At 42.7% G+C, this 12,732-nt stretch overlaps 1 protein-coding gene across 1 annotated transcript in view; it reads right to left on the reverse strand.

Moving 5' to 3' along the window:
* The window catches only part of LOC309557354 (multidrug resistance-associated protein 1-like), a 330,716-nt gene that overhangs the window by 61,456 nt on the left and 256,528 nt on the right, over positions 1–12,732 (reverse strand). The window contains exon 24 of the mRNA XM_082260034.1: positions 6,736–7,046. Within this exon, the coding sequence (XP_082116160.1) occupies positions 6,736–7,046 (311 nt within the window). The remainder of the gene's footprint in view (positions 1–6,735; positions 7,047–12,732) is intronic.

A 12,732-nucleotide genomic window follows, 5' to 3' on the forward strand; every position in this document is an offset into this window, starting at 1 on the left:
GCCTAGATAGCCCAGCTTCGTGGACGGAACCAGAGCAGACTTCTGAAAGTTCAGAATCCAGCCGAACACCCGCAGAGTTTGTATTGTGATCTCCAGGTTGTCCACCAGAGCAGAGGGAGACTCCGCTCTCAGATGAAGATCGTCCAAGTAGCCCAGTACCGCAATCTCCTGTTGGTGTAGCAAGGCTAACACCTGGGTTAAGACTTTTGTGAAGACCCGAGGAGCAGAGGTGAGACTAAAGAGTGACGCCACAATCTGATAATGCTCCTCTCCCACAGCAAAGCGGAGAAAAAGCTGGTAACTGGCACATATTGGAATGTGAAGGTAGGCATCCTTGATATCGATAGAGGCGAGGTAATCCCCCTGATGCAGGAATGCCACCACTGTTCGAATTGACTCCATTCTGAACTTCTGTACCCGCACAAAGCAGTTTAGCGCCTTGAGGTCCAGGATTGGATGCACTTTGCCTTCCTTCCCGGGGACTGTAAACAAGTTTGTATAAAAACCCCTCAAACATTCCGAAGTCGGTACCAGGACAATCAGCCCTTGAAGGAACAGGTCTTGTACCGCCCCAAACAGGCCCTGTAAGCCATCTGGGGACAGGTGCAAGTTGGAAGGAAAAAATGTTGCCGGGGGACAAGAGCGAAACTCAATCTTGTAGCCGGACCAAATGACTTTGTGGACCCACTTGTCTTGCACTAGGGAAGTCCACGGGTCCAGAAACAAGCAAAAACTTCCCCCCACCCCTATATGGGTGAGGGCGCCCCTTCATGCTGAAGGAGCCTTGTCCACCGGTCTGGAGAAACCCGTTCTTGGCTTGCAGACCAGGTTCGTTTGAATCCCCCTGAAGAGGCCCTGAAAGGCTTTGAGCCCTTGTCACTCGACCCTGAGGGCCGAAAAAACTTTTTATGAGCTGAGAAGGAAGGCCCACGTCTATGACGAGGTTCCTTGCCCTTAGTAGCCTGCAGAAGAAAAGTACTCTTCCCCCATTGTGAGACCTTTATTGATGTCATCCAGGATAGTTCCAAACAGGCGATCTCTTTGGAAAGGAAGATCAGTCAAGGCCTTTTTTTAAATCTGATCAGCAGACCAGCACTTGAGCCAAAAGAAACGTCCAAGGACCCCTGCCAAAACAGAGAGGCGAGCCGTCAGGGGAGCCGCATCCAAAGAGGCATCACAGATAAACTGCAGCCCCTGGACCAGCTGGTCCGCCAGCTCGGCAAAGGCAGGGGAGAGCTGTTCCCCCTCCAGGTCACGGTGTAAGAGCTTAGCCCAATCAGTCAGAGTTTGAGACACTAGTGCAATGATGAATAACGGCCTTATTGCCGAACCAGTCAGAGTGTACATATGGTGGGCCACAGCCTCCTGTATGGGGCAGTACAACCCAATGATTATAAATACCAGGAGCTGTGTCCGTCAATAAACAAAAGAGAAAAAAATAGTGCAGCACAAATCTTTTTATTTATTTAGAGAGCAAGATAAAGTCATCCACAGCAGCTAGTCATTTTCACTGTCCATAGTTTTCTTAAACAGGAAAAATCGAATTGATCAGTATGGGCTCTTTCCATTATATTGTACATTGTTTGAAACGAAAAGTGAATCCTCACAAACTCTTCTGAACACCATGACCTTCACTGCACTGCTAAAGTTCTTCAATCATGTGCACCACTTTATACATAAAGGAGCTTATGTTAAAATTTGTATGGACGTAAAGCTACACTAGGTGACACCATAATTTTGGGTCTTTTAGGTTTAGAATCTGTTTAAGTGACTTTCTTTGGAATATCGTCATTACCTACTATCACAGGCCCGAAGTTACTCAGCACAACCTAAGAAATACACCAAGTTTGGAAAAAAGTAAATTCCACTGGATATTTATGTGTAAATAGTAGCCCCTAATTTCTCAAATAAACACCTATTTCTCAAGTAAAATGTAAGCAGTTTATTTCTCTACACTTTTGTGGCAAGCTTAGTATAAAAACATGCATTAATCATCCAGTCTGCAGAAACCTATAGTGTATAGTGATCCTAAAAAAAATCAATTTTGACTTACATGTGAATTCCATATCTTGAAGTACAGTACAGGACACAGGCTGGATATTAATAGACTCTAGGTTTTTTGGGGGCGCTACCTTCAGATAAGTGGACAATGGCAAAAGCTTTGCAGGTCATGTCCCTTGGCGTACCCCTATAACTGCAGGCTGCTCAATGAGCCTTCAGGTTGCATATTCATAGACCTGGGATTTCCCCAATCAATAAAACAGAGGGGTGGGCAATAACAAGGGAAACAAAACAGTGCTAACAGTCCCCATAGTTCAAAGAAACAAGGGTTGCAGCTGAAAAAACCTTTTGGAGGAAGACTGCTTCTGCAGAAGCCTGGACATCAACCTGGTAAAACTTTTAAAAAGTATGAACCAAAAACCAGGTGCCTTGGGTGGAAAAGTGGGGCCTGGAAACAAAACCACTTATCCTTGACAAGAATCAGGAAAGGCTCTTTATAAGAGAAAGCTGCTGACATCTCATAGATGTAATAGTCCCCAAAAGGCCACTTTACAGAAGTCTCCTAGTGCATTTCTGCAGGGCAGAGAGCCAAGTTGAGATCCTAAGAAAGCACAGGGTTATGTTATGGGGGGTCTTATCTGTGAGACACTTTGAATAAAGATTCTAACAAGAGAATATGAAGCAAAAGGTTTCAAGAATAGAATGGATAAGGCTAAAACCTGTCCCTTATAAGTATTTAAGGCCACATTCTGGTCCGATCCCAATTGTTGGAAAGCCAGAATGTGAGTTGCAAAGTAATCTCTGGGGTTGGAAAGCTTGTGTTCACACCAAATGAAAAATGATTTTCAGGTATGGATACCCCTGCTCTTCACGACCAGAGTTTCAAAAGCCAAGCCATTAAAGCTGGTGACTGAGAAATAGAATGGAACAAAGAGACAGCTGACTTGAGTATGTGCGTGTTCTTATGAGCTAGTTTGGTGGGGTGAGAATCACTGATTTTTTCCCTTCCTTTATTTTGTGGAGCAGATGAGGGGAAATCTGTACTGGAGGGAAGCATATGTTAGCCTGAATTTAGTCCAGGGAATTGGCAAAGAATCTGATCCCAGTGCTAGAGGATCCTTAGTTCTGGCCCCAAACAGGGGTAACCTTTTTGTTGAACCTGGAGACCAAGATGACCACATCCTAAGTTCCTCATTTCCTACAGGGGAGATTGAAGATGTCAAAGATTTTGCATACAGCAGAAGTGAGCATGTCTACATTAGTGAGTATATACAGTAGCATAAAGAGGTTGATTTACTAAAACTTTAGAGTGCAAAATCTGGTGCAGCTCTGCATTCAGCTACCAGGAATTTTGTCAAAGCTTAATTAAGAAGCTGAAGTTAAGAGGCTGATTGGCTATAATGCACAGCTGTACTGGATTTTACACTCTCCAGTTTTAGTAAATCAACCCCATTGCATCAGGTGTATGGGGTATGGGGGTGAGAAAACATCCACGGTCTCCTCTAGCACCTTTTCCAGGTCTGGTTTTTCTCTTGTCTTTCTACTGCTTTTAGAGCAGGTAGATCCACATTGGACTCAAACAGAGAAGGGGGGTGGAGAAGAAGCTTGGCACATTTGAGTTCTAGACAATGATAGCACTGCACTGCAAAAAATGGGGCTATTCAATCTCATGCTTTCTGTAAAGCTACAGTTTAGACCTCATAACAAGACAGACCTTCTAACCTTTCCATGTTGCTGGTCCCTATACAGGTTCACACTCCACCCGTCACAGTGGTGATTCCCCTGGAGGGATCTTAAGGGTCTAGGAACCAGGAGTAAGGCTCCTCTCTACACCTGGACAGGAGGGACGACATATAAAGGAACCAATGTTTTCCATGTTCCTCCTGCACCTGCTGAATGCCTGCTTCTCCTCCTTTCCCTCCTGAAGGCATTCAGCAGCTGCTGGAGGAACATCCATGTCATTGGTTCCTCTATATGCCACTCCTCCTGTCCAGCTTTGTTCTGCTGCCCGCGGGCCTCTCTGCTATTTTCAGGCCTCCCTGTTATCTTCCCCGGCAACTTCTGTGCTCTGCACTGCTCTCCAGTCCCCCTGTACTGTCTCCTGGCCCCCTTCTTCCCTGCAGCATTGCCGCCCCCTTCCTTCTCTGAAATGAAATTTTTTTATACTGATCACTGACTCTGTCCATTCATGACTGAAGTGTAGTAAACTGTGTTTACTATGCATCAGTGTGTGAATGAACAGGAAGCTCTGTACAGAGCTATCCCTGTCCATTAATTCTGTGTAGATAAAGACTACAGAGAAGGAAATTGAGGACTGTGTCCTCAATCTCCTTTCTCTGTCTCAAAGGTGAAATATCAGAGGTCTGTTTACACCCCTGATATCTCATCAAAGCCCGCCAAATAAAAAAAATGAAACACTAGTGGCAGAACTACCAGGGTCACAAAGGTCGCACTTACGACCAGATCCTGGCGTTTCGCCACCGGTCTTGCACCTCTGTTGGGAACCATAGGAATGGACTATGGAATGGAGTCTATAAATATCCAGCCTGTGTCCAGTATTACACAATTAAGATATGTTTTTACAACTCACTGAGCAGTATGTCATGCTAAAAAACACACAAATGTGGCCTCATGGTTCCAGCTAACTGCTCACAAATGTAACTGCAAGAGTAGTATTTTTATTTGTATCTGCACACATCACCCTCTAGAAAACTATTCAACCCTCCTCAAGGTCTGGAGTTCTTGGTAATAAAGTAACTGTAAAGTCTCCTTTTTTTCTATTAAAATAACAAACATGTTATACTTACCTCCTCTGTACAGTAGTTTTGCACAGGGCAGCCCAGATCCTCCTCTTCTCGGGTTCCAGGCTGGGGCTCCTGGTTCCTCCCTTCTGTTGAGTGCCCCCCACAGCAAGCAGCTTGCTATGTTGGCACCCAAGCCGAGCTGAATGGCAGCTCTGTGTCTGAATGGATACACGGAGCTGTTATTCAGCCCAATCCCTCTCTCTCCTGAATGGCTTACTGAGTTTGATTGGCAGTAGCGAGAGCCAATAGTGCCGCTGCTGTCTCTCAGCCAATCAGGAGATTCCCGGGCGGATGAGGCCCTAGTGGACATCGCTGGATAGAGAGGGGGCTCAGCTAAGTATTAGGGGGGCTGCTACACACAGAAGGTTTTTCATCTTAATGCAAAGAATGCTTTAAGATAAAAAACCTTCTGACTTTACAACCCTTTTAATAATACCAAAAAAACTCAAATAAACACCCTGTCATATGCCTTCTGCAGACCATACCCAATACAATTTAAACTATATTACCAAAAGTATTGGGACCTGTCTTTCCATGCGCATGAACTTTAATGGCATCCAAGTCTTAGTCCGTAGGGTTTAATATTGAGTTGGCCCACCTTTTGCAGCTATAACAGCTTCAACTCTCCTGGGAAGGCTGTCTACAAGGTTTAGGAGTGTGTCTATGGAAATGTTTGACCATTTTTCCAGAAGCACATTTGTGAGGTCAGGCACTGATGTTGGAGAGAAGGTGTTCTATCGAGTTGAGGTCAGGACTCTGTGCAGGCTAGTCAAATTCCTTCACCCCCAAACTTTGCTCATCCATGTCTTTATGGACCTTGCTTTGTGCACTGGTGTGCTGTCATGTAGGAACAGGAGGGGGCAGGTGTTCTCTCCAACATCAGTGCTTGACCTCACAAATGCACTTCTGGAGGAATGGTCAAACATTCCCATAGACACACTCCTAAACCTTGTGGACAGCCTTCCCAGAAGATTTGACGCTGTTATAGCTGCAAAGAGTGGGCCAACTCAATATTGAACCCTACAAACTAAGACTGGGATGCCACTAAAGTTCTTGTGCGTGTATAGGCAGGCGTCTCAACACTTTTGGTAATATAGTGTATCAACATAATATTATAATAAGTATATTGGATCAAGTTAAAAACAGAAAGAGGAATAAAGGCTGGAACTAATCTGCCATAAAAAGTATTTTTATTACAAAAAACCCTTTAAAACCACATTGCATGGTTTATTAAAACATTGTGGGTGGTTAGATATCTGGTATCTAAAGCAAGGCCTATGACATATCGATATTTGCAGAAGAGATTTGCCAACAAAAAAACCCGATAGTCATGTGATGATCTTGGATCCATACATGTATACATCTAGCAAGATGTGTTCCAGAGAATGCACTAATGAGAAACTAACCGTGATCCAGTGTTTATTTCAATTCATATGGGGTATACCCTGTGTATGGATCCATTTTCTTAACATGACTATCTGCTTTTCTGTGGATCACCCATAAGTATAGAATAGATTACATCATTGATAATAGTGCAGGTATACACTTAAAGGCTTATACTATCTGTGTCTAGTATATGGCAGACAGAGATTTGTTGGCAAATATTGGTGAGCTTTTCAGCGAATATTGATGTTATATGCCTTGTCTCAGATACCAGACATCCAACTGACTACCATGATAAGTGGTTTTAAAGGTTGCTTGAATAAACAGACTTTTTACAGGAGATCACCCCAGCCTCTCTTTTTGTTTTTTTTTCGATTCACATCTCCAGTTGCCTTCTACAACTATTAAAATCACGTGAGTCAAACCCATACATCAGACACTGCAATGAAAACTAGGAACTTTCCAAACACTCCTGTCATGAAATACTGGATATATTTCTAATGTGCACATAATAAAATCTGTGTGGCACACACAAACCAATAATTACCTGTAAGAAAAAGTATAGTAAACCCAGAGGAATAAAGGCAACCGCAGCCAGAGGTGTGGCTATTGCAATGACCAGTAGTATCTCCAATATTGTGAGTGAGATTATTATAAACATCATTAACATATGTGGGATGATATTATCTATAGTGTCCATTTCCTTTGCAAATCGATTGGTTAGGTTTCCACTAGGTGTTCTTTCAAAAAAACTCAGGGGGCACCTCATGATGCTGTACAAGAGCTTGCAGTGTAGCTGACGGGACACTGACACTCCTCCAACAATTATAGTGGCAGATGCTATATATATACATACAGCTGTGGAGGAAAAACACAAAGTTAATGCATAACTCCGGTCAAAATTTAAAATCCTATATACTGATATACTGATTCTAAACGCTCACCTTGTAAAACAAACCATTCAGTTTAAAGCTGAAATGAAAGGCAAAATATTTGTGTATAGATATATATAAAAAAAACATTGTAAATACCTTTTTAATAAGTGATCACATAATATCTGTTCTCAGCTGCATAAGAGCTAGGGGGAGGAGGAGAAGCAGCAGCACACTGAACTCTCCAGTGAATGGCTGTGCTGGGGGGGCATGTCAGGACAAGTCTGATCCTTGGAGGAGAGCAGGCTGAGTTTCCAGCATAGCTAGAGAACTGACCACACTGTGCTCTCCTGCTTAGTGTGGTCAGTTTTTAATTGGGACTAGCAAGAACACAAGGGATTTCACACAAATTAAGCAATATACCTAAATAGAACAGGATACGTTTCCATACAAGTACATGATACAGCAGACACATTTAAGGAATATGAAATTCTGGAATAACAAACACTTTAATTTCCATACTGGATTTCAATTTCTAGCTCACTCCTATTAATAGGAATGCTCTTGAAGTTTGTAAACTTACTTTGTGAAGATTTCCAGACATATACTTCCTTGAATTGTGTGACACATATTCACTATGTCCTGTTGGTAGGTACTGCTGTGTCACACATTTTATAGAGCCTGCCTTGTGAACTACAGGTTTGTGCTTTGTCCACACCATGCAAGTGTGAAGTAGCATGTGCATTTAGGGCATCCCATTATTTGGCACGTGTTTGGGGCAATTCATAAAAGAAATGCCTTACTCTTTTCAAAAATTGTGCCACACCAAAACGCATTGTACTTGCAATGCACTAGTATTATTGTAAATAACTTTGTTTTTTAGAATAAAATATAAGAAAAAAAATGTTTAAAAAAAAAAAAGGGTAGGAGGGAAGGAAGGAGTCAATTACGGTTGATTAAGGTTGAGTAAGGATTAATAACAGATTAAATAGGAAGACATTTTATATGATTTAAAAAAACTCACTACTTCTACCCAGCAGAGGCTAAAGCAAAAGTAAGTCCCAGCTGTAATTTTGACAGCCAGGATTTGCTGAAAATAGTGTTCGGAGGATCAGTAATGGAGGAAGAGGAACACGGTATTTGCTGTACACCCAAAAATGTTGTTGACATTTTTAGGGAATGCAATGTATGCCAAATACTTTTTATCACTGTGTTTCTATTTTTGTTGCAACTCAGGGCTGATCATTTGCAGCAGGCTTGCCACAACGTCCTGTTCACATATATGCACCCCAGCAATAAATGAATGGCATTTCTCTTGGCAGGTTTCCCAATGATGACATCAGTAGACTATGCATCTTACACAATAGATAAAAATAAACAGAAATGCACAAACAGTGCCTGATGGTCCGCATCTGAAAATTATCTGGAAACAAAAAAAAAGCCCTTATGTGGAGTATGTCAGGGAACAAAAATTTAATCTCCACATACACCTCCACAGCAGCTCTTCTGAGATCTGGAAAATCAACTGACACACAATAAAAACAAAACATAGGACACAATCTAAAAAACAAAGGTAAACTAACAACATACACCATACACTACACCGTCCCCGTCCCCGTCCCCCCATCCTGCTATGTTTACTTTCAGTGATGCTTAGCTGTAACTGACCACGCAGCCGATCCTGCTCTTCTCTGTGCATGCTTCTGTGATGGCTTTGAGCAATTCTGATTGGTCAGTGCTGTCACAGAGCATTGTTCTGATCCGTGTATGGTGTTAGTTCACCTTTGCATTTTTTTCTGTAGGGATAAACATACACTTTAGGTCCCCAGGCCTTTTTCTACCTAAATTCCCTTGAGCCCCAGAGCATTTTTCATTTCTGTGATGTCTTAGTTCCTCACAGTATATGCTTGTAACAAGCGGAAAGGTAAAACTCAAAGTGAACGTATGTGTTTTACTTTAGGAGAGTTCCAATACCCTTCTGATGCAACATTATTGCTCCAAACTGGGGATTCATTTCGGGAGGGAATATTTTTATTTATTTTTAGAACTGCTAGAGATAACGGCTATTACAGCCCATCTGTACATAAAAGAAAGCTGGCTGCTCGATCTTCCACAATAATTACATTTGGTAATCCAGGTATGGTACAAAATAATACAGGGCTTACGCGTTTCAGCATGTAGTCTTAATAATAGCCATAGCCATTTATGGTTCAAGTAAATGCCTCTCTCCATCGCCCCTCCTGCTCAGTTTCCCCTTCTTTCTGCTGCCCGGGTCCCTCTGTGTGCTCCCCTGGGCCCCTGACACCGTCCAATGCCCTACTGACATCATCCACTGCTCTACTGACACTGTCCACACACTGTTCACTGCCCTACTGACAATGTGCACTACTCTACTGATCGACACTGTCCCCTTTAATGTAGACTAAGTATATATATATATATATATATATATATATATATATATATATAAAATGTATGTATTTTTTTTTAACATACATTTTTTTATTAAAGTAGTAGATAAATAAACACGAACAAAGCTTTACATATAACAAAGAAGTACATAACGGGTACATCAGTTAGTATGAACACAAGCCTTAAAACATTACAGTAATATGGATTCCATATCCGGCTGGTTAGTACATCTTATAGTAGTGGGGGAAGAACATGGGGAGGGGGGCAATAAGGTGAAGGATAATTCCTAAGTCTACACAAAAATAAAAACAAAAGATATTGTATAAAGGGTGATAGACCAACATCATTAAAGCAGAGCCCCACCCAAAAGTAGAACTTCTGCTTCAAGCACTCCTCACCCCCTTACATGCCACATTTGGCATGTCATTTTTTTTTTGGGGGGGGGGGAAGCGGGTACCTAGTTTTGACAGGTATCCGCTCCCGCTTCCGCTTGGGCGGCCTAGGCGACTAGAGCGGAAGTTCTCTTTTACGCCTCCCTAACTGCAATCTTCTGGGACTTGTCACAAGTCCCAGAAGATTGCCTGGCCACTGAGGAGGCGCAGCGTGACTTGCACAAGCGCAGTGCGCACCTGGCTCTAAAGCCGCAAGCTGTCACAGCTGGGTGCTCACACTTGTGATGCCGTTGCTAGGGAGAGGCAAGAGACAGGAGCAAGGCTTCGGGCGGCCGCAACGCTTGATCGTGGGACAGGTGAGTGTGTGTTATTTTTAATAAACATAAAAACGAGTGGAACTCCGCTTAAAACCGCCCCTGTGCCCCAAGAATCAATCCAGGCAGATCAAACTTTTGGGGGCACTGCCGATTTAGGTAGGTAAGCTTGTACAGAGGTAACACCTTGTTCACAGCTGCCAGCCAGGAGGTGACCGATGGGGGCTGAGAGGATTTCCAGCATAGGACTATATCCCTATGTGTATAAATGAGGTGTAACAAAGAGCCTAATGTATCTACTCATATGAGAGTCAGCAAAAATGTTCAATAACTGGAGTTTGGGATCCAGTCCGAGAGCTAAGTCTCACACACCGAGTTGACATCAGACCCCACTTGCAAATGGAAGGTAAAATATACAGAGTATATTCCCGCGCTAAGTGGAGAGACCTATGGGTATTACGAAAACCTAATCTGATAATAAAAATCAATTGCAAGTGAGTAGCAAATTGCAAGTGAGTAGCAGCTGCTATAGCTCACTAGCAGGTCTGTATTCAGACGGCTCCTCTATTTGTGAGATTTTTGGCTTCCATTCACCTGATCTTATGAAGTGAGCCGAATACCCAGTATACCCGGTGACTCTGCTCTATTTAGTTATGCACGAGGTGCACTATACTCACCCTTATCTTTGAAAGGACTATTTATATATACACGTGGGCATGTCCATTGCCCCCTACCTGTGGATATAGGTATAGGGGGTTTACTTTAACAATTAATATTTGGATCACTCTATTCACTCCCTACACTTGGTTCTGTGACCCTTTGGTCACCATGAATATGACCCTTTAAAATGAGTCCCTGGCTTACTGGCTCCCTTTCTACACTACCCGTTTTTAAATTAAAATAAGTACGACCCACCTTATCTACCGTGCTCTTCAATCTAGGATTGTTTAAATTGATTTTCTGCTCAAATACATCTTTTTGCTGGACCCTGAGGAAGCGCATTATGCGAAACGCGTAGCTCCAGCAATTCTTTCTGCACATGCTATAATGCTATACAATATATTGTTACTCCCATCTCAATCATTGTAGATGAACTTACGTACTTGCTTTTATTCTATGTATAAATAAAGATTTTCCAATTTTTTAAAATATATATGTGTTATTGTTATCCTGTACAAATATATGCATATTTTGGTGATATATAGAGGCACATTTAAATCCCCCTCTCTTTGAGGACACGGCTTGACCTATTATCTGGGCCAATCTTTGCCCTCGTTTTGTCTTTCCATATTGTACATATGGGGGAAGGTGCCATTATACCCTCTATCTAAACAGGCCCCTAGCTCTCCTTCTATATAAATCTCTGCTAAAAACGGTAAAAACGCTGTCACATATGTGAGCTACGAGGTGGAGAGCGGCACTTCCGGCTTGCGTTCCACTGCGCTCATGTGACGTCACGACATGCGTTCCACCTAACGCGTTTCGTCATTGGCTAGACGTCTTCAGAGTCTTTTGCACATGAATTTTATGGATTATATATGTGAATGATATATTTTGGCACTGTTTTATAACTTAGTGGTTTATATATTTGACATACATTTCTATCACCTTTACCACATATTTATTTATTGCAATACTATTTTTAAATCAACATACTATTTGCATCATACCACGGTATTATATGAATTTTATTAATATTGCTAATTTATTTAATTTAACTTTGAAGCAAGCGCTATAGGTAATCACTTATCCACTGATTACTTCATTCTTTGAGACACCAATTGCAACCAAAACCGCTGCAGGGATGCACAAGACCACACCATATGGAACGAGGAAGTCCCCCAGGTTTGGCATCTTGGGCATTCCGAGGAGACAGACAGGCAAATGGTTGCTAAGCATTGGGGGATATAGTACACCCTATGGAGGAACTTGAGCTGAATGAATTTATCCCTGGCCGAGACCATAGTGGTAATATAGGAACCCAGGCATCTTCCCACTCATCCTCCTCAAAATCAGGTATATCAGTTTGCCATCTGGAGTACAGCCAATTCCCCTTGGCAGCATATGCCACGGATAGGCACAGGTAAAGGGAGGAGAGGGGCTTATCCAACACTCCAGAAGTCAGCAGTTTCTCAACAGGGTCAGACTCCAATGTGATCCCAGAGGGAAACTTTCTGCCATAGGCGTGCATAAGCTGCAAGTATCTAGAAAACATCCAATTAGGTAAGTGAAAAGTTGCCTTGAGTTCAGGGAATGTCTGCAGGCGTCCCTCCACAACCACGTTTAAGGCCTACTATGCCAAACACTGGGGTCCGGGAGAGTATGCATATGTGGAAGAGAAGGGTATCCCCACAAGGGAATATGAGGGGGAGAATGACTCCAAAATATGGTATTTAGCCCGAGCCCCTATGCCAAGCCAATACAGTGGTACGCATTAGGGTTGTCATTTCGGTGTGAGCTTTAGGACCTTTGAAAACTAAGTTGCTAAGCGTTGAATACAAGCCCACGATTGTGGCTTCCAGGGTCACAGCAGGGGCTGCAAGAACCACCATCT

The sequence above is a fragment of the Pelophylax lessonae genome, assembly GCF_965119305.1.
Source record: "Pelophylax lessonae genome assembly, chromosome: 6".
Classification (NCBI taxonomy): Eukaryota; Metazoa; Chordata; class Amphibia; order Anura; family Ranidae; genus Pelophylax; species Pelophylax lessonae.